We start from the raw sequence: 21,778 nt of genomic DNA on the forward strand, positions 1-21,778 counted from the left end.
ATGGTACAGCCACAAATAAATAATCCTTTCAGTCCAATTTTACCTGGGGTGCTACTGGCTGTTAAATTATTTGTCTTTCCAATATTATTTGACTTTCCAATGTCAGCGATGCACGTGCATCCAGCCGTCTCTACTGAACTGTTGTTGGGAAGGTACCCAAGCAGTGTGGTAAGAGCTGCTTGATTGGCTGGCCTGAACATCTGCCTTCAAAAATACCGATCCTTTTCCCATCCTGGTGAATAAGAACTGGGCTCACATTCCCACTGTGGAGGTACTGATAGGCGTCTGTATTCTTGTAATTTTTCATAGTGGAACCATCCACTCCCAAGGTGAGCACGACGTAATTAAAATGTACCCATACGTAATTTCAGGCAATTTTATCAATTCATCATGGAAGGATGGTCTATGGTTATCATCTGACCTCCAAATAGCCATGTGTGTGTGTGTGTTCCCAAATGTGAGCCATGTTTTTGTTTATTTGTTAAGACGTGTTAATGATGTGCGGTTTTATATTATTAGCTAGCGTTGACGGAAGTTGTGAAACGGAAACACAATCGAATCAGAATGGAACTGGGTCAAATGGGCGGGGCTACATAAGGCGAATAATGGCACAGATATAAAGATGAGTCCTCTATCTAGCTCTATGCTCCCAAACGATAGGATTATGGTTTAACTTGCGAATTAGTTTTCTTTTAGGTTGTTTCTTTTATTTTCGTTCAATTTTGGGTTTGGACAGATTATTCGATGGAGAACGGTGGCTTGTCATGAAACTCTAGACTCAGTATGACAGGTATTTTAAACCTTTCTGCTTGCATTGCTAAAGAAACGTTATAACAACAGTAGCCTAGCTAGCTGCTAACGTTAGCCTTTTGGCAAAGATCTATCACCCGAAATGTAACAGTACAGTAGTTAGCTAACTGCCATCTCTATCATGTTCCAGGTGGCTCATTCATCCCCCCTCCTCTCCCATGCAGAACCTATTCCCCAGGTCGTTGCTGTAAATATGTGTTTACAGTCGACTTACTTGGTGAAGTAAGGGTCCTTTTTAAAATCATGTAATCAGTGCCAACACGGTCAACAACCTCTTCATGATATTTATGTTTGTCAAAAAGCTGTCAATTGTAATGTTGATCTGACAGCTTGCCACAGTTAACGACACAGTTAATGTTAGCTAGCTGTTGCGCTAGCTACTCATGTACGTTAGCTAGCTAACTGTCACTCCCTAAATGTAAACTAAAGAGAAAACAGTTGCTAGATAGACCAAATACAAAAGTGTGTATTGATATATATTGATGAAAACACCGTCCTGAATCTGACTGTGCTTTTAGCCAGCCAAAGTAACGTTACTAGGCTGCATCACTATTTGTTTATGCTGTCAACAACCTGTAAGTTACTGTAGCTATGCCTAGCTAGCGAACATAGCTTGAAAAAGTCCGCTGGATTGTTAGCTAGCATCTGCACATTTATAACCACACGGTATCTTGTCTTTCCTCCTTAACCTCTAACGATGTATTTGTTGAAGGAGTGATTCCAAAAGAACGTTGAAATCGAGGGTATCCCCAACTGTGATGCAGCCTAACTCCAGTGAGCTGGGTGTCCATCAGGCAGGACATGGTTTGTCTCTGACGCTACTGACCAGGACACCAGCAGGGACTACAGGGGGCTCTGCTGTCCCGGAGACTAGTGGAGCGGTCCGGGTACCTATCCTCTCCAGCGGGTCCTGGGAGTCATGTAGAGGAGGGGCGTCATCCCGTAGGTCCAGAGCCAGTTCCAGAACCAGTTCCCACAGCCACTCTCATTCACATGGTGGGGGACACCAGCACTCCCACAGTGAGCCCAGTGAGGTGGACCCGGCTGATGCTGATCTGGAGTCAGGGGAGCCCAACACTTCATTCTTGGAGCTGCGCTACCTCTTCCGCTGGGTTCAGAAGAGTCTTCCTTTCATAATCATCCTTTGTGCTAAACTGGTCATCCAACATGCCCTAGGTAAGTGTCGGGCAACAATAACATAGCTATACAGTCAGGAACAACTTTTTATTTATCAAGTTAGTTTGAAAGAAATATCATTCATTACATTGTTGCAGGTCTAGCTGTTGGAGTTGGCTTATTTACAACTTTTCTTTATGTGAATAAGAACATTCAAACCCAAGTCTTTCTTCAGGTAAGTCACTAACAGTAACACTCTTTCTTCATTCATTTCTACATCAGTGTTTCAAACCTCTGAATATGATCCTTCATGTATCTCCTCAGGATCGTCGGTCAAAGATGGAGTGCGTATGGCTGCTCCTCTTCCTGGCGTCCTCCACACTCCTGCTTTACTACACTTTTCTCACTGAGACACTTTACTATTGGTGAGACACTTCTGTTTCCCCTTACTTCCCTTACCAGAGCAGACCTGGGCCCAACTTCCCGATAGCAATGGAATATTTTTTACAAGTGTTTTTAAGTGAACGTTCGCTAAATATGTCGTTGAGGCCTGTGTCGATACTGATAGGACCGAAGGAAAGGCAGAACTGCTCTTGGATCAGCTTTATCCATTCAAATTTTACCTTAACATTCAAATTTGTCCACAATACTGACGACGGAGCAGCTCCTAGAAAGATATCACCTTTGACTGCCGATATTGAGGCGGCTTATTCTAATGCTTACCCTACAATAAAGCACTAAATCAAGATTTTATGCCACAATGCGCACATGTTGTTACACATCATGAAATGAGTCAAAAATGTAACATTAGCCTCCAATTAGCTAAATCGAACTCAGTTGAATGAACATGAAATTGATTTAAACATTTTAAATGATATAGGCCTGTAGCATATACTGTAAGCTATTCATGTTTTAATTCAATCATCTGTTTTCATTTGAATCATCTTTATATCCTTCGACATTGGCAACTTTGTATTTGTAGTCAACATTGTTGTGAAGTTATCAGTGGTCACAGAGAGACAGATAAACATATTGATTCTATGTTTAGTGGAGGTCTTCTGTGTATAAAGTGACATGGTAAGGAAAAAACTAATCTAACGAAGCACAGCTGTTCTATAACAAGATTTGTCAAGTGCAACTTTAGTAACAATTCTTTTGGGAAACAGCTCAGAGATTTAACAATGCTGCTACTGAAGTTCTAACGATGAACTTAGCCTTAAGATGCTTTTAGGAAACTGGGCCCAGAGCAGAAAACCGAACACAATAGAATAGGAAAACCTTATTGGATACACATTGTGGACATTTGCGGTTGACATAGTGACATAATACACAAAATAAACCAACATTAAAATCATCAGGAGCATAATATGTAATCCACATCTTTCCCTCGTTCTCAGCCTCATCTTCCTAAACCCAGCTGTTGAGCCCCTAGGTTTCTGGGAGGTCCTATGGGTGGTGGGCATCACCAACTTCACACTCAAGTTCCTCATCATGGGGTTTAAGTGCCTTATCCTACTGCTGCCCTCTAGCCTGGTGACCTACAGAGCCCAGGTAACGAAGAAATACAATACAGCTTTATTGATCCACTATACAATTGTTATTTTTTCTGTCACAGATGGAAGGATGCTCTCTCCAGTTGTGTGACTATAAGTAGGCTATGCTCATTCACTCTTGCCAGATACAGGTGACAGATTGCTCTAGTCTCCACTGTGAAGAACTGAAATAGAAATTGCAGCACAAATTGTTATGTTACAGCTTAATTCTAACATGGATTAAATGAAACATTTTCCTCATCAATCTACACACAATACCCCATAATAACAAAGCAAAAACATTTTTTTTGGAATACCTTATTTACGTAAATATTCAGACCCTTTTAATATGAGGCTCGAAATTGAACTTGGGTGCATCCTGTTCCATTGATCATCCTTGATGTTTCTACAACTTGATTTGAGTCCACCTGTGGTAAATTCAATTGATTGGACATGATTTGGGAAGGCGCACACCTGTCTATATAAGGTCCCACAGTTGACCGTGCATGTCAGAGCAAAAACCAAGCCATGAGGTCGAAGGAATTATCCTTAGAGCGCCGAGGCAGGATTGTGTCAAGGTACAGATCTAGGGAAGGGTACCAAAACAATTCTGCAGCATTGAAGGTCCCCAAGAACACAGTGGCCTCCATCATTCTTACATGGAAGAAGTTTGGAACCACCAAGACCCATCCTAGAGCTGGCCGTCCGGCCAAACTGAGCAGTCAGGGGAGAAGGGCCTCGGTCAGGGAGGTGACCAAGAACCCGATGGAACTCTGTCAGAGTGATCAGAGTTCCTCTGTGGAGATGTGGGAACCTTCCAGAAGAACAACCATCTTTGCAGCACTCCACCAATCAGGCCTTTATGGTAGAGTGGCCAGACTGAAGCCACTTCTCAGTAAAAGGCATAACAGCCCACTTGGATTTTGCCAAAAGGCACCTAAAGGACTCTGTCCATGAGAAACAAGATTCTCTGGTCTGATGAAACCAAGATTGAACTCTTTGGCCTGAATGCCAAGTGTCACGTCTGGAAGAAACCTGGCACCATCTCTACAGTGAAGCATGGTGGTGGCAGCATCATGCTGTAGGGATGTTTTTCAGAGGCAGAGACTGGGAGACGATGACTGGAACAAAGTACAGAGAGCTAGAGAGATCCTTGATGAAAACCTGCTCCAGACCTCTGACTGGGGTGAAGTTTCACCTTCCAACAGGACAACAACCCTAAGCACACATCCAAGACAACACAGGAGTGGCTTCGGGACAAGTCTCTGAATGTCCTTGAGTGGCCCAGCCATAGCCCGGACTTGAACCCGATTTGAACATCTCTGGAGAGACCTGAAAATAGCTGTGCAGCGACGCTCCCATTCAACCTGACCGAGCTTGAGAGGATCTGCAGAGAAGAATGGGAGACACTCCCAAAATACAGGTGTGCTAAGCTTGTAGCGTCATACCCAAGAAGACTCGAGGCTGTAATCGCTGCCAAAGGTGCTTCAACGATGTACTGAGTAAAGAGTGAATACTTATGTAAATGTGATATTTCAGTTTTTTGCTAGAATTTAAAAATAAAAATAAACTTTTTCCTTTGTCATTATGGGGTATTGTGTGTAGATAAGGGGGGGGGGATTCATCCATTTTTAGAATAAGGCTGTAACATAGCAAAATGTGGAAAAAGTCAAGGAGTCTGAATACTTTCTGAATTAACTGTAGGTTCTACCAGCATTTTGGGGGCCCAAAAGTTATGGCGAGAAAGCATTCATCTATGCCTTTCTGTCTGTTCCCAGGGACGGTGGTACATGCTGACTGAAGAGGTGGGCCAGGTGTACCAGGCTGTGGCTCCCACCCCCCTATGGTTCCGCTACCTGGTCACCTACCAGAAAGTGGATGGAAATACTGGCCTCACCCTGGGAGTTCTGCTGGCTTTGGTCTACTTCATACTCAAGGTGACTGACCTTATGACTGCATCACACTGCATTTATCAAAGATGTATGCTTTGAAGTGGCTCCTTAGTAGTGGAAACTCTGAAAATGGCTAAATTGTATTTTTTTCACCTTTTTTGTTTAAATGTACTGAACTCTTACTTTTTAAATGTAGCTTTTAGGATTGTATGGACAGTGGGGGTCTTTCCAGAAAACTGTGAGGATATTTCTCAGTGGTGAGGTACAGTACTTTAAATACATCAACATGTTAACTGTTTCCTTAGTGGTGGTATGTGGGTTGACTGACAAGTGAGTACTGTCTCGCTCAAGTGTAGATCATGTGTATCATGTGATTATAATGGCGACACTTGTAAGGAGTTTGGATGACTTTGTGGGTTGTAAATATGCGTTGTTCCTCCTCCTTAGCACACGGGGGCAGCAGCCACCAGGAGCCAGTGCAGTGAGGCTGGGGACATCTGTCCTATCTGTCAGGCAGAATACAGAGACCCAAGGGCCCTCCTGTGTCAGGTGAGAGAGACCACTCATCCATGAGATGGAAAACACTAACATTACTGACTTTTCTTTACTCCTACTGTGTAGTTACACATTATAGTTTGATTTCAATATTCCAGCCACACAAGGGGATACTCATTGTGTTCCTTTTGATTCTGCACATGGTTGGATAAAGAATGCCTGTTTATTCTCTCTCAACAACAGCACATTTTTTGTGACGAGTGCATTGCTCTCTGGTTCAACCGGGAGAAGATGTGTCCACTCTGCTGCACGGCCATCACAGACAAGGTCCACAAGTGGAGGGACGGGGCCACGTCACCTTACCTCCAAATCTACTGAGAGAAGGAGACAATGGAGGAAAGAAGTGGAGACACTGTTTGCGATGTGTGAATGACAGTTGTATTAACAGCAATACTCCACTCATTGGCTTGTGAAGCTGATGACCACACTGTTCCTCCATTCATTAAGGGCTGTGCCTACTACTGGCCAACGTCAGTAAGGGCGCATAATATTTGCAATAGGATTGGGATGCATTCAGCACCTTGGCATGTTACTGTTACTGCTGCAACTGTAACTCCCTCTCCGACTGGCACTTTTCTACACTACTGACTGACGGTAGTTCTCTCTCTGCATGCCCTCTAGTGCTGTTTTTAGTTCCTTTTCTTTCTAAACGTTTAGATTTTTTATCATGATGTGGAAATATTCATGTTTTTTGTTTTCACAGCCAGCCTAAAAAAACAGACCAGACAGCCTCTTTATTAGGCCAGCTGTCAGGGAATAGCCTGTTACCACATCTGTGTTTGCCATTGATCATAGGATTTGGCAAGACAGCACAAACTGACAGCGTGTTGCAAAGGGGATGCCATTCTGTGTCTGATACAGGCACTCAGACTAGTAGTGGTTAAAGAACAAAATGTACTCAACACATTGAGAAACAATAACAAACACCAAGGTTGCTATTTAAGAAGTTCTTAATTTTGGGGATTTATTCTTTTCAAATGAAGTTAGATTTTTTACATTTGTTTTCCAGATGACAAATATGAGATTTGGTTCAATCCTTAAAATATTTTTCTAAAGCGATGACGGTTACATCCTTTTTGAAAACCAAAGACTGGGAGAATCCATTTATTTTATCATATTTAACTATGTAGTGAAATCAGTTCTTTTTTTTTCTTGCATACAGTTGTTCAACAAATGAAATTAAATATATAAAATTCCTTTTCTTTTCAATTATAGCCTAGATGCAAATTGGCTCTGGGTATTTACATTTACTCATGATATAATACACACAATGTTTAAGCTTGTTATGAACCAACTTTGTCTTTCAGTTATTTACAATCCACTCATCATTAAAATGAAGTGTGCAGAGGTCTGAGGGACACAGAAAAGCATCAATCTAGCCTGTCCCTGTTCACATACTGTTCTCAGGAGGAATTCACAGTAACATGAAACATATGTACCATATTATCTAATGTTCCATTAGGCCTGCCATAGAAGTGAACTGAAAGCATATAAACACAACCTGGTAAGTGTTTGGTCCCATGTTTCACGAGCTGAAATAAAAGATCCCATAAATGTTCCAAACACACAAAAAGCTTATTTCTCTCAAATTATGTGCACAAATTAGTTAACATCCCTGTTAGTGAGCATTTCTCCTTTACCAAAATAATCCATCCACCTGACAGGTGTGTCATATCAACATGCAGATGAAACAGAATGTTCATGACACAGAATTTGGCAGTACCTCCAACCGGCCTCACAACCAGACCACGTGTAACCACGCCAGCCTAGGACCTCCACATCCGGTTTCTTCACATGTGGGATCATCTGAGACCAGCCACCCATACAGGTGATGAAACTGATGAGTCTGTAATAAAGCCATTTCTGATTGGCTGGTTCTATGCCCTCCCAGGCTCACACATGGCTGCGCCCCTGCCCAATCATAAACCCATAGATTAGAGCCTAATTGATTTCAGTTGACTGATTTCCTTATATGAACAGTAACTCAGTAAAATTGTTATTTTTGCATTTGGCATTTACTCAACAGTTGGGTGAGTTCACATCTATTCAGGTAGTGACAGTCATTTTAGTTTGGTTCTTAACCATGTTTCCTGTGCTTAGCTCTTTGAGGCACTGCAGCCAATAACTAGTCTTGGGTCAAGGCAACCTAGGGACAGGATTCAATCTGTACCACAGAAGATCCATGTTGAAGCATAGTTGACATCTGAAGGTAATTTCCGATTCAGCTGACATCTGCAGTAAATGAAGAATTTCAGGCTATTTATTCAGGATTTCCTATGACAATTACAACTTTCACTGAAGAAAAATGTCAGAAGACACAGCTTGAAATTTAGCACAACTAGATGGCCACAATCACACTTACCATAAGTCAGTGTTCCCTTTGGCCATTCCTGTGCAACTGCTGTTATGAGTTGAGCAGTAACTTTGGGGTTGCATATTCCATCCAGTTTGCACTATAATCACTTTGTCTTCAACTCAGTAAATGCTTTTTATTTTGTTCACATCCATCCACTTACATAAACATCCAAACCCCCTGAAATGTCTAGGAATAAATATAGGGGTGAAATATTGACTCTGATTAACTGTTTGCAGCAGTCTTCTAATGAGAAGATCAATCATATTCATGTTACCAAACACTCACTCATTTTGTTTCAGTTGAACACTGAACTATAAAAAGGTCCTCAAGCTCTGAAATCACTCAGATCAGTATCATTTCAGTATCAACAGGTTAGAGCAGCACAGAAAACCACTTCATCAAAGACCCTATACCACTAGAGATAGAAACATATGGTCTAATCATCTTCCTCAGTAACTAACATTCCATACACATCTGAAAATACATGCAATTTCTTCAAGAAAGGCACATCCCCAACCCCCCCATTCGTTTTTGCATCACACACACACACACACACACACACCACACACACCACACACACCTAAACTGCCCATGTTTCAATACGCTGCAGGCATCGTAGTAAATATCACGTTTTCAGAATTAAAGAAGCCGGCACAAGATGATCAAAAAGTTACTTTCTGAACTTCAATAGGATTCTATTTTGCACCTTACATATTAAGACATTCTTTATTCCAAACTGAAGAACTGCTGCATTTGAGGTTTCTCAAAACAGATTCATTGGGAAAAAACATACTTAAAGACATTTTTTAAACATAATGCAAAATACATAAATACATTGGTTGCATAGTGTGACTGATGCAGTGGAAAAAATATATAATGGCACTTAATAAAAAAACAGAAGTTAGATTATAAATATATTCAAAAAAAAGGTAAGCCATGGTCACTGTGGGGGTGAAAGTTGCTCTGAAGCACACCAAACATCCTCTCCAATGGAACCTGAAGCCAAAGCAATTTGTCCATTCCTTCACTGACAAGCAGACAAGGGGGTGAAATTGTATACTTGAATAAACCTGTCTTGGAATAGGAAATCCTGTCAGGATACACATTCAATTGTATTGAAAAGAACTTGTGTGTGTCCCTCTACAAACCTATCCGTCATGACGTAGGACTAACAGATTCCAGAGAACAACCCAAATAAAACTGCCTGGTTCAAAAACATACAGAATAGTACAATTGTTTGCTTATTGAATGAGGCATATTTTCAAGTTTATCAAATCACAGACACACACACTTAAACATGATTGTTATCTTGGTCATGTGAATCTGATAGCTCCACGGTGGGGGGAAACTACAGTATCTAAACTCACTGGAGCAAATATTGTTACATCTCCAGACAGAAAGGAATCATTTCAAGTTTAGGTCTCAGGAAGCATGCTGCCTTCCTCTAGACAGAACTGTATGATTGGATTATTATTAATGTGACAAATGTTCCTGTTTGGGGAAGAGGAGGATCAAATGGCTTTTCTCCAGAGGCGAAGACAGTTAAAGACCACATATATGCATACATAAGCTTCAAGTCACACCATATTTCAAACAATCCCTAGATAAATTGGAATCAGAGGTACTAGCCCTACTGATATCACCAAGGCTGCATAAAGACTGAGGGAAGCATCCATGAAGCACCTAGCCAGGTACACTATTAGAAAAATGCAACCTGGCGATTAGCTAAACACTAAAAGGCAGTGGTGACGAGAATTTGGCCTCAATGTTTTGCTTCTTTCAATTAAAAAAAGACAAGCTCTCGGTTGGTCTCTGACAATCACAAATTGGCAGACGCCCAAAAATAATAGGTCCACAATATTATAATAAACCCGCATGCATCATAATCGTGGAGAACTTATGTGGGTCATCTGAGTAAGTGACACTCGAAAAGGCATCGAGTCAGTTTACATTCAACGCAAAAACGTACTACATACATAAATGGTTTTCCATCTACCTAGAGATCCAGTCAGACTGGTAAAGCAGTGTCAGCATTTGGTATTGAAGGATAAGTGGGGCAGGAGGTGATGCATTCAGCTGAAATAGTACACGTCGTGTTTTTAGCTGCCCCTCCATCAATGACACCACACGTGGGGCGTGTTCAGAAGGACACAACATTCAGGTCTAAATGTGATACGTAGACATGTAGAACAAGGAATCATGTCAGCTCTATTCATCCCATTTCTATCGGCAACGTACAACAACGCTTGGCAACTGAACGTGGCTCAGGGTCATGTTAAGTAGGGATCAGGAAAATTGATGTTCTCATTGGACGAGTTCAGGTTGTACCTTCCTGTTTCACTCAGTGTCAATACGTTTTCTACATACAGAACACGGCCCAGATATGTTCTACAAGATTTATCCTGATGGGATGTTCAAGTGACAAAGCAGAAAAAGGAATTGTTGATTCCATATTTTTTATAAATTGAACAATGTAATACACTATATATAGCAGGGTAACTGAGTCTACAGTGAATATTGTGTTCTGTGTACATTGTGTCACTGTGATTGACACCATCTACTGTATTCAGCTACACTGGATCCTGTAACCCCTCGTCAGCAAGTTCTAAAAATGAAGTAGAGGCATTTAAGGGGGAATCATCTTCACCCTCAGGCTTTAAAAGTCTATTACCCAGTTTCATTGATCAATAATGTCTCACTCCTGGTGAGGGAAAGCACTGCTGCATCAGGAGTAACACTCTGTCCCCGCTCACCTAAAGCACAAACCACCAGCGTGTCATGAGAAGCCAGCCCAGTGGAGCACACCGGAATTTGACAGCAGCATCTAGCAGCACTGCTCTCATCTCTTCCTCTAGATATACTCTACAGGGCTGAAGCAAGTAGTCAAGACCTCTTGCTGTCTGACTAAAGCTCTAATTGGTGGGAGGGAGTTCTCTCCCTAGTTCCTCCTCTCCCTAACAGGAGGCTACTATAGTTTGTCATATCTGCTAGGGTAGAAAGCCCTGTGTGGCTGCCAAGCTGCCCAACCAGGGAGAGAGGGACAGGCAGGGATGGAAGGAAAGGAGGGAGGCAGGAATGGAAGGTGCGTCTGAAGGAGCTGGTGAATGGTGCCGACGGTCCGTCAGTCATTTATTTAATTTCTATAAGTCTCTTAAAATAAAAAAATAAGTAAATGGAGGATTTAGGAAAGAAGTTCTAGATGGAGCAGTGTCATAGATTCATCTGGAGGTGCTTGGGCCGCTTGGAGATGGGGTAGGGGTAGGCCTGCTTCTTGAAGGGGCCGCCTGTGGTGGTGTTGCCAGAGGGCTTTCTGATAGGCAGGGGGGCAGACACCTCGGAGGAAATGGCCATCTGCTCCACACCAACCTCCATGGGCTGGTCTCCAGACCCAAAACCCCCAAAGGACGAGGTTCCAGCCTGGGTGGGGGCCCGGGGCCAGCAGTCCCCCACAGCGAACCTCACTGGGCTGGGGGGCCAAGAGAAGAGGATACAGGGAAGGTTAGAATAGTACTGATTGGGGGAGGGCAGACAGAATGGTGACATTTTAACAGTGAGGATGAATCCCAGTAGAACCGAGTACCAGAATGACACTGGATTCAACCACTGGTTGGCAGGACAACTTCATGGGAAAATTTCAACACAAATCTAGAGGAAAATTAGACAGGAAAAAAAAGCTTACCTCACTGGTGTTCTTGGGCTTCCCAGAAACCTTCTTGGTGAGCTGACTTTTGGCTCAAAGGGGAATTTCTCCTTGATGTTTTCGAGGACGGAGGGGGCTACATACGTAAAACCCTGTGGAGAGGTTGTCACAGGGAAGATTACAGCCAGTCTCCTCATGGTCAATCACAACCAAAACAACATAGGCCAGAGGAGATGTGCAATGAAACTCATTAAACCATATCGGTTTCATTTAAAACAACAGATGCAATGCATTACCCAACTATTTTTTTTATTCTCTCAAAAAGAGAACAAACAAAGTGTAGCTTCTGCCTACACGTTTATGTGCAGCCGTGCACACAGTAAAACACACGCGCATAAACACAAGACCAAACGGAATGTGCAGAGTAAGCAGCCTACCAGGAAGACTTGATTGGCACTTTCACTGAGCGTGGAGTCATCAGGGCTGTCCACGGGAGTCTGGCTAGTGAACTTGGAGTCAAACTGGCTCACGTCATCAGCTGATTGCTGCAACGGAAGGAAAGAAGGAAACCAGTTAACCTCTAGTCTCTGTGGGTCAAGGAGGACTTGGTAGGCACAGGTGCTGTTCACAATGGAAATGCTATGAATAAGGAATAACGGCTCACCAGAAAAGGCTTGAATGGAGGCTCCACTTTGTGAGCGAGAAGATCATCCCAATTAATATGCCTGAAGAACGGGTGGCTCTGGAGAAGCGGACAGAATAACTTTACTTTTCCCAGAGAAAGACAACACATGAAGGTTGCTCTTTTTACCACCACCAATGTTCTATTAATCCTACAACAGGTCTGTTTAAACTGTAATACCTGAATTTCTGAGGAGTCTCCTGGGCCTGCCCCCAGCCGTAACGATGCATTGCGTTTCAGCAGCTGGAACAGAGGGAGTGACAGGTAATGCAAGTCTGCTCCTCAGTTTTCATCTGATCTGACTTGTGTTACATTAGACCAGGGTCCTCCAATACGGTTCCTGAATAGCTAGCCTCCTGTAGGTGCGCTCCAAACCCAGTTGTAACTAACCTGATTTAGCATATCAACCAGCTAATTACTAGAATCAGGTGTGCTAGATTAGGGTTGGAGCGAAAACTATAAATTATAGTTGGTTCAATTATTTGAATTCCATTTCATTCCCCCCTTCTGTGTGAGCTCAATGCACACATTAAACAGTTTCTCTTGAGATAAATCAGATCCAGCCTGAACTGTGCTATGTAGTAGGGAGTTGTAGTTTCCAACAGGCCAATATTCTACATAGTTTAGTGCATAAAAATGTGGTAATTAACTACAATGACCATAACCCATTGCGCATCTACTTGTCTGGTCTGTGTTTCTTTTATGCCTGCTATGAAATAGACCTTCATAAAAAAAGGTTGCCTTATTTACTTTGAAGAACTACAAAATAGTGATTTTGTCAGACAGCAGTTCTATAGAGATGAGATGACTTGGAATGAAATAATAAAGCTATCAAATAAAACAGAAATATTTTATTAAAGTTTGTTAATGTCAATAAATTATGGTTAATAAGTGATGAGCAGTAATGGACAGTCACTACCATCATGGGACTTTAATTGTTTTAATTCTGTGTTACAGCATTCAACCCACATAATACATGTACTGTTTTAAAATTATAATACATGTAATGTTTTAAAATTATCGAAACAAATAAAAGAAACGTGATTATTTTTGAATAATCGAACCGACCTCACAAATCGCTCAGCTCTTCAGGAACAGGGTTGGAGAGCCCAGCATTAAACAATCAGAAGGCAGAGCCTACCTGAAATGCCACTATTATTAGAACATCTAACACCCATACCTTTTTTAGAAGGTCCCTAGCTTCTTGTGTGAGGTAAGGTGGCAGGTTCAGTTTGCACTTTAAGATTTTGTCAATGGTCTTCTTCCTGTTTTCCCCAGTGAATGGTGGCTGTGGAGTAAAATAAAAGGTATATCCAACTACAATACTGACAGTGTCCAGCTGAGGTTAAACATAAATATTTATCAATTAAATGTTGATGTTGTCTTGTACAGAGTACATACGTTTTGAAGAAAATCAATGTTTCTCTTGAAAAAAAGAGTTTTACTCACTGCTCCTGTCAGCATGTCGTACATGAGAGCGCCCAGGCTCCACCAGTCTACAGCCCGGTTGTGTCCACTCCTCATCAGGATCTCTGGGGCCCTGGAGTGACAGATGGGCGGGGAGTGGGTGAGGAGGACAGTCAGGTAAGCCTATACAATGTGCAACCAAACACAAATTTCCTCAAACAAAAGATTACGGAAAGTATTGCTCTGAGGAGATGGGACATTTACAACAGACTAGGAGGCTGACATGAACTTTTTGTTGTTTAATGATTAGGACCATAACTTGCATGTATTCTATGGTGCCACAGAAGGTGTGAGTAACAGTGCCGTCATGGATTGATTCTTTACACAGGCCAAAGTCTGTGAGCTTGACATGACCGTTGTTGCTGAGCATGATGTTCTCTGGCTTCAGGTCTCTGTAGATGATGCCTTTCAGATGCAGGTGTCCCAAAGCCATCGAAATCTCTGCCAGATAGAAGCTGCAGAACAGAAAACAGAACTTTTACATCAAGTACAGTTGAAGTCGGAAATGTACATTAGAGGTCGACCGATTAAATCGGAATGGCCGATTAATTAGGGACGATTTCAAGTTATAACAATCGGAAATCGGTATTTTGGGACACCGATTTGGCCAATACATTTTTTTTTTTACACCTTTATTTATTTAACTAGGCAAGTCAGTTATGAACACATTCTTATTTTCAATGACGGCCTAGGAACGATGCGTTAACTGCCTCGTTCAGGGTTGCCTCGTTCAAACAGATTTTTACCTTGTCAGCTCGGGGGACACAATCTTGCAACCTTACAGTTAACTAGTTCAATGCTCTAACCACCTGATTACATTGCACTCCATGAGGAGACAGCCTGTTACACGAATGCAGTAAGCCAAGGTAAGTTGCTAGCTAGCATTAAACTTATCTTATAAAAAACAATCATTCAATCATAATCACAAGTTAACTACACATGGTTGACGATATTACCAGTTTATCTAGCGTGTCCTGCGTTGCATATAATCGATGCTGTGAGTATATTTGCTCCAATGTGTACCTAACCATAAACATCAATGCCTTTCTTAAAATCAACACAGAAGTATATTTTTTAAACCTGCATATTTAGCAAAAAAAAAAAAATCCAGGTTAGCAGGCAATATTAACCAGGAGAAATTGTGTCACTTCTCTTGCGTTCATTGCACGCAGAGTCAGTGTATATGCAACAGTTTGGGCCGCCTAACTTGCCAGAAATTAACATAATTATGACATAACATTGAAGATTGTGCAATGTAACAGGAATATTTAAACATAGGGATGCCACCCATTAGATAAAATACGGAACGGTTCCGTATTTCACTGAATGAATAAACGTTTTGTTTTCGAGATGATAGTTTCCGGATTCGACCATATTAATGACCTACGGCTCGTATTTCTGTGTGTTATTATGTTATAATTAAGTCTATGATTTGATAGAGCAGTCTGACTGAGCGATGAAAGGCACCAGCAGGCTCGTAAGCATTCATTCAAACAGCACTTTCGTGTGTTTTGCCAGCAGCTCCTCGCAATGAAGCATTGAGCCGTTTATGACTTCAAGCCTAATACCGTTTCAAACGTCACTCGCTCTGAGACTTGAGAGTGGTTGTTCCCCTTGCTCTGCATGGGTAACGCTGCTTCGGGGGTGGCTGTTCTTGTTGTGTTCCTGGTTCGAGCCCAGGTAGGAGCGAGGATAGGGAGGTAAGCTATACTGTTACACTGGCAATACTAAAGTGCCTATAAGAACATCCAATAGTCAAAGGTTAATGAAATACAAATGGTATAGAGAGAAATAGTCCTATAATTCCTATAATAACTACAACCTAAAAACTTCTTCCTTGGGAATATTGAAGACTCATGTTAAAAGGAACCACCAGCTTTCATATGTTCTCATGTTCTGAGCAAGGAACTGAAACGTTAGCTTTCTTACATGGCACATATTGCACTTTTACTTTCTTCCCCAACACTTTGTTATTGCATTATTTAAACCAAATTGAACACGTTTCATTATTTATTTTAGGCTAAATTGATTTCATTGATGTATTATATTAGGTTAAAATAAGTGTTTATTCAGTATTGTTGTAATTGTCATTATTACAAATAAAATAAATAATTTTTAAAAGAATCGTCTGATTAATAGGAACCAGCTTTTTTTGGTCCTCGGTATCGGCGTTGAAAAATCATAATCGGTCAACCTCTAGTTTACATACACCTTAGCCAAATACATTTCAACTAGGTGTTTCACAATTCCTGACATTTAATCCTAGTAAAAATTCCCTGTTTTAGGTCAGTTAGGATCACTATTTTAAGAATGTGAAATGTCAGAATAATTAGTAGAGAGAATGATTTATTTCAGCTTTTTTTCCCTTCTTTCATCACATTCCCAATGGGTCAGAAGTTTACATACACTCAATTAGTATTTGGTAGCATTGCCTTTAAATTGTTAAACTTGGGTCAAACGTTTTGGGTAGCCTTCCACAAGCGTCCCACAATAAGTTGGGTGAATTTTGGCCCATACCTCCTGACAGAGCTGGTGTAACTGAGTCAAGTTCGTAGGCCTCCTTGATCGCACATGCTTTTTCAGTTCTGCCCACAAATATTCTGTTGGATTGAGGTCAGGGCTTTGTGATGGCCACTCAAATACCTTGACTTTGTTGTCCTTAAGCCATTTTGACAACTTTGGAAGTATGCTTGGGGTCATTGTCCATTTGGAAGACCCATTTCCGACCAAGCTTCAACTTCCTGACTGATGTCTTGAGATGTTGCTTCAATATATCCACATAATTTTGCTTCCTCATGATGCCATTTATTTTGTGAAGTGCACCAGTCCCTCCTGCAGCAAAGCACCCCCAAAACATGTTGCCACCCCCATGCTTCACAGTTGGGATGGTGTTCTTCGGCTTGCAAGCCTCCCCTTTCCTCCAAACATAACGATGGTCATTATGCCCACACAGTTCTATTTTTGTTTCATCAGACCAGAGGACATTTCTCCAAAAAGTACAATCTTTGTCCCCATGTGCAGTTGCAAATCGTAGTCAGGCTTTTTTTAATGGCAGTTTTGGAGCAGTGGCTTCTTCCTTGCTGAGCAGCCTGTCAGGTTATGTCGGTATAGGACTCGTTTTACTGTAGATATAGATACTTTTGTTCCTGTTTCCTCCAGCATCTTCACAAGGTCCTTTGCTGTTGTTCTGGGATTGATTTGCACTTTTCGCATCAAAGTAAGTTCATCTCTAGGAGACAGAACGAGTCTCCTTCCTGAGCGGTATGACGGCTGCGTGGTCCCATGGTGTTTCTACTTGTGTACTATTGTTTGTACTAATGAACGTGGTACCTTCAGGCATTTGGTAATTGCTCCCAAGGAAGAACCATACTTGGAGGTCTACAATTTATTTTCTGAGGTCTTGGCTGATTTCTTTTGATTTTCCTATGATGTCAAGCAAAGAGACACTGAGTTTGAAGGTGCCTTGAAATACATCCACAGGTACATCTCCAATTGACTCAAATGATGTCAATTAGACTGAGAATCTTCTAAAGCCATGACATTTTCTGGACTTTACCAAGATGTTTAAAGGCACAGTCAACTTAGTGTATGTAAATCTCTGAACCACGGGAATTGTGATAGTGAGTTATAAGTGAAATAATCTGTCTGTAAACAATTGCTGGAAAAATTACTTGTGTCATGCACAAAGTAGATGTCCTAACCGACTTGCCAAAACTAGTTTGTTAACAAGAAATTTGTGGACTGGTTGAAAAACGAGTGAATGACTCCAACCTAAGTGTATGTAAACTTCCGACTTCAACTGTACATTCACAGTGTGCCTCAGCAAATATGGCATCTACAGTGCCTTCAGAAAGTATTCACACCACTTGCCTTTTTCCACATTTTGTGGTGTTGCAATCCATTTTAAATTCAGGCTGTATTTAGATTGTTTTGTCACTGGCCTACACACAATACCCCATTCTTAATTACACTTTGGATGGTGCATCAATACACCAAGTCACTACAAAAATACAGGTGTCCTTCCTAACTCAGTTGCTGGAGAGGGAGGAAACGAGCAGGGATTTCACCATGAGGCCAATGGTGAATTTAAAACAGTTACAGAGTAGTAATGACTGTGATAGGAGAAAACTGAGGATGGATCAACAACATTATAGTTACTCCACAATATTAACATAATTGACAGAGTGAAAAGATGGAAGCCTGCACAGAATAAAAATATTCTAAAACATGCATCCTGTTCGTAATAAGGCACTGAATACTGCAAAGAATGTGGGAAAGCCATTAACGTTTTGCCCTGAATACAAAGTATTATGTTTGGGGAAAATCCAATACAACACATTACTGAATAACTCTCTCCATATTTTCAAGCAGAGTGGTGGTTGCATCATATTATGAGTATCGTTAAGGACTGCGGCGTTTAAAGATAAAAATAGAAACGGAACGGAGCACAAGCAAAAATCCTAGAGGAAAACTTCGTTCAGTCTGTTTTCCACCAGACACTGGGAGATTAATTCACCTTTCAGCAGGACAATAACCTAAAACACAAAGCCAAATCTACACTGGAGCTGCATAACAAGAAGACAGTGAATGTTCCTGAGTGGCCAAGTTACAGTTGACTAAATCTACTTGAACAAATAATAAACAATAGGCAAATGTTGGAGAATACGGGTTTGGTAAGCTATTAAAAGACCTTTCCAGAAAGATTCAGATCTGTAATCGCTGCCAAAGGTGCTTCTACAAAGTATTGACCCAGGGGTGTGAATACTTACGTAAATTAGATAATTATGCATTTAAATTTTCAATAAATGTGTTAATTTCTAAAAACATGTTTTCACTTTGTCATTATGGGGTATTGCATGTAGATGAGTGAGAAAATATATACATTTAATCCATTTTGAATTCAGGCTGAAACAACAAAACATGGAATAAATCCAACAAGCTCTGTCAGGATTAGACATTCATCCATGTTTCTCAAACATAACATTTCAAAGTGGTTCCAAACGTCAAATTTCAAAGTGTTTAAAGTTAAGTCATTCAGGCATGAACTCAGAATTTTTAAAGGTAAGAGTTACAAATTGGGATAGGTTTAAAACAAAAACAACTTTCTATCGCTAGATTTGAACATGAAACATTTGTCTGCTTCTAGAAATGGTTCAACCTTATGCTATGTAATCACTACCTTCATCTGCAGTCTGTTGACACATGGGAGTGAGAACTGCAGGGTCCAGAAACTCATATCTAATCTACACACTACAGATACACATCTCCAGCATGACTGATCACTTACCACGCTGTGTCCTCCATAAAGATCCCCTCCCTTTCCAATTGCATAAACAGCTCCCCACCTACAAATAACAAATACAGCATTTAATTATTTGCCATTGTGTGCGCGAATAATGCATGTAGGTGTACACTACGCTGTGTGGTTTGTGTGTATGCGCACACACCATGCCTCAGCCACTCACCAGAAAGGTACTCCAGGATGAGGTACAGCTTGCCCCCTGTCTGGAAGGCATAGATGAGGTCCACTATGAATGGGTGCTTCACCTCCTCCAGGATATTCCTCTCTGCCTTGGTGTGAGCAGTGTCCTTAGCGTTACGCACTATCATGGCCTGGAGGGATCAAACAAGGCTTGGATTGTCAAGCATTGTCAGTATTATAACAATGGTAGCACTTTACATTCACAGCAGAGAACAAAGTGGTAATAACCTGATAATAGTATGGTAATACTATACTAATACAAATGAAACATTTCTTACAGATAGAAACTGAGGTATGATATGCATTCGAAAAGGACACTATGGTAGGTAACTGACTACCGGATCCAGATGCTCTGAATACATAACAGCGTGAAGGAAATTCTCATTTGGTATCTGGTTTAGATGATTATTTCCCTGCTCTCCCTTTTTCCCCCAGTCCAGCCTTAGTAAAGGGAGGGAACCTCTCTGCTCTGAGCCATGTCATTAATGTAGTTATCTTTGCCCTCCGGTTCAGATCACGTGCAAATCTTGTTGGCTCAAAGGAATCCAAAACATTCAAACCACTCTGGACAAAAATATAAACATATGAAGTGTTGGTCCCATGTTTCATGAGCTGAAATAAAAAATCCCAGAAATTTTCCAGGCGCACAAAAACCTTTGGCTCAAATTTTGTGCACAAATGTTTTACATCCCTGTTTGTGAGCATTTCTACTTTACCAAGATAATCCATCCACCTGACAGGTGTGGCATATCAAGAAGCTGCCTAAACAGCATGATCATTACACAGGTGCACCTTGTACTGGGGACAATAAAAGGCCACTAAAATGTGCAGTTTTGTCACACAACAATGCCAGATGTCTCAAGTTGATGCAGCGTGCAATTGGCATGACTGCAGGCATGTCCACCAAAGTGGTTGCCAGAGAATTAAATTATAATTTCTCTACCATAAGCTGCCTTCAATGTCATTTTAGAGAAGTTGGCAGTACATCCATCCGGCTTCACAACCACAGACCACATGTAACCACGCCATCCCTGGACCTCCACACCTGTAACCACGCCATCATGTAACCACGCCATCCCTGGACCTCCACACCTGCCAGGATAGTCTGAGGAGGTGTGGGGGGGGGTACTGAGGAGTATTTGTCTGTAATAAAGCCCTTTCTAATTGGCTGGGCCTGCCTCCCAAGTGGGTGGGCCTATGCCCTCCCAGGCTCACCCATAGCTGCCCACCCTGCCCAGTCCTAAAAAACCCATAGATAAGGGCCTAATGAATTTATTTAAATTGACCGATTTCCTTATATGAACTGTAACTCAGTAAAATCTTTGAAATTGCTGCATGTTGCATTTATATCAGTACACTGTATTTCAGCCGTTGGGTCCAATAGTAGATCCGTTTCAGTTGGATTAAGCCGGAGCCCTGTGGCAGAACTAGAAGCCAGAGCACAAGAGCAGACCATGGTCAGTCATTTGTGTGAGGTTCTGTGCTACATAGCCACTTACATGCACAGTGCTGGGTTCTGACACAGCAGATTAAGTCAACCATGCTAAACACCAATGCTGGAAAATGTCTGCTGCACACGTAGGAGTTTCCATAACGTCATCCCAGGCTCAATTGCTACCGCATATACAGTGGGGCAAAAAAGTATTTATTCAGCCACCAATTGTGCAAGTTCTCTTCTTTAAGAGGCTCCTCTGTCCTCCACTCGTTACCTGTATTAATGGCACCTGTTTGAACTTATCAGTATAAAAGACACCTGTCCACAACCTCAAACAGTCACACTCCAAACTCCACTATAGCCAAGATCAAAGAGCTGTCAAAGGACACCAGAAACAAAATTGTAGACCTGCACCAGGCTGGGAAGACTGAATCTGCAATAGGTAAGCAGCTTGGTTTGAAGAAATCAACCGTGGGAGCAATTATTAGGAAATGGAAGACATACAAGACCACTGATAATCTCCCTCGATCTGGGGCTCCACACAAGATCTCACCCCGTGGGGTCAAAATGATCACAAGAACAGTGAGCAAAAATCCCAGAACCACACGGGGGGACCTAGTGAATGACCTGCAGAGAGCTGGGACCAAAGTAACAAAGCCTACCATCAGTAACACACTACGCCGCCAGGGATTCAAATCCTGCAGTGCCAGACGTGTCCCCCTGCTTAAGCCAGTACATGTCCAGGCCCGTCTGAAGTTTGCTAGAGAGCATTTGGATGATCCAGAAGAAGATTCTCCCAATGTCATATGGT

General features: G+C 41.6%; 2 protein-coding genes across 4 annotated transcripts in view; one reads left to right on the plus strand and one right to left on the minus strand.

Moving 5' to 3' along the window:
• The first annotated feature begins 578 nt into the window (after nucleotides 1-578).
• On the plus strand, nucleotides 579-7,275 carry LOC112246901 (E3 ubiquitin-protein ligase RNFT1). Of its 2 annotated transcripts, XM_024415502.1 has the most exons (10): nucleotides 579-790; nucleotides 941-1,032; nucleotides 1,523-1,986; nucleotides 2,085-2,161; nucleotides 2,251-2,351; nucleotides 3,324-3,477; nucleotides 5,237-5,395; nucleotides 5,547-5,612; nucleotides 5,798-5,899; nucleotides 6,089-7,275. In XM_024415502.1, exons 2-10 carry the CDS (start codon nucleotides 1,004-1,006, stop codon nucleotides 6,221-6,223), a joined length of 1,287 nt encoding a protein of 428 aa, XP_024271270.1. In that variant the 5' UTR covers nucleotides 579-790; nucleotides 941-1,003; the 3' UTR covers nucleotides 6,224-7,275. The 2 variants fall into 2 exon arrangements, with proteins under 2 accessions (XP_024271270.1, XP_024271271.1); XM_024415503.1 differs by lacking the exon at nucleotides 941-1,032.
• A 1,105-nt stretch (nucleotides 7,276-8,380) lies between these two features.
• LOC112246925 (ribosomal protein S6 kinase beta-1) overlaps nucleotides 8,381-21,778 on the minus strand; it is a 21,227-nt gene continuing 7,829 nt past the window's right edge. For both annotated transcript variants that reach the window (XM_024415541.2, XM_024415542.2), the window contains 10 exons: nucleotides 19,516-19,663; nucleotides 19,338-19,395; nucleotides 14,314-14,505; nucleotides 14,033-14,123; nucleotides 13,764-13,871; nucleotides 12,764-12,826; nucleotides 12,566-12,643; nucleotides 12,339-12,446; nucleotides 11,941-12,053; nucleotides 8,381-11,727 (listed from right to left, as the gene is read on the minus strand). In XM_024415541.2, coding sequence (XP_024271309.1) covers nucleotides 11,472-11,727; nucleotides 11,941-12,053; nucleotides 12,339-12,446; nucleotides 12,566-12,643; nucleotides 12,764-12,826; nucleotides 13,764-13,871; nucleotides 14,033-14,123; nucleotides 14,314-14,505; nucleotides 19,338-19,395; nucleotides 19,516-19,663 — 1,215 coding nt within the window. In that variant the 3' untranslated portion in view covers nucleotides 8,381-11,471. The remainder of the gene's footprint in view (nucleotides 11,728-11,940; nucleotides 12,054-12,338; nucleotides 12,447-12,565; nucleotides 12,644-12,763; nucleotides 12,827-13,763; nucleotides 13,872-14,032; nucleotides 14,124-14,313; nucleotides 14,506-19,337; nucleotides 19,396-19,515; nucleotides 19,664-21,778) is intronic.

This window comes from Oncorhynchus tshawytscha, linkage group LG30, assembly GCF_018296145.1.
Source record: "Oncorhynchus tshawytscha isolate Ot180627B linkage group LG30, Otsh_v2.0, whole genome shotgun sequence".
In the NCBI taxonomy this organism is placed as follows: domain Eukaryota; kingdom Metazoa; phylum Chordata; class Actinopteri; order Salmoniformes; family Salmonidae; genus Oncorhynchus; species Oncorhynchus tshawytscha.

What these genes read in the sequence shown, in the direction of transcription:
- LOC112246901 (XM_024415502.1), top strand. Translation starts at nt 1,004, where the DNA reads ATGTGTTTACAGTCGACTTACTTGGTGAA. An exon ending in CAGTCGACTTACTTGGTGAA is followed by an intron (nt 1,033 to 1,522) that starts GTAAGGGTCCTT and finishes TATTTGTTGAAG; the next exon opens with GAGTGATTCCAAAAGAACGT. An exon ending in AAACCCAAGTCTTTCTTCAG is followed by an intron (nt 2,162 to 2,250) that starts GTAAGTCACTAA and finishes GTATCTCCTCAG; the next exon opens with GATCGTCGGTCAAAGATGGA.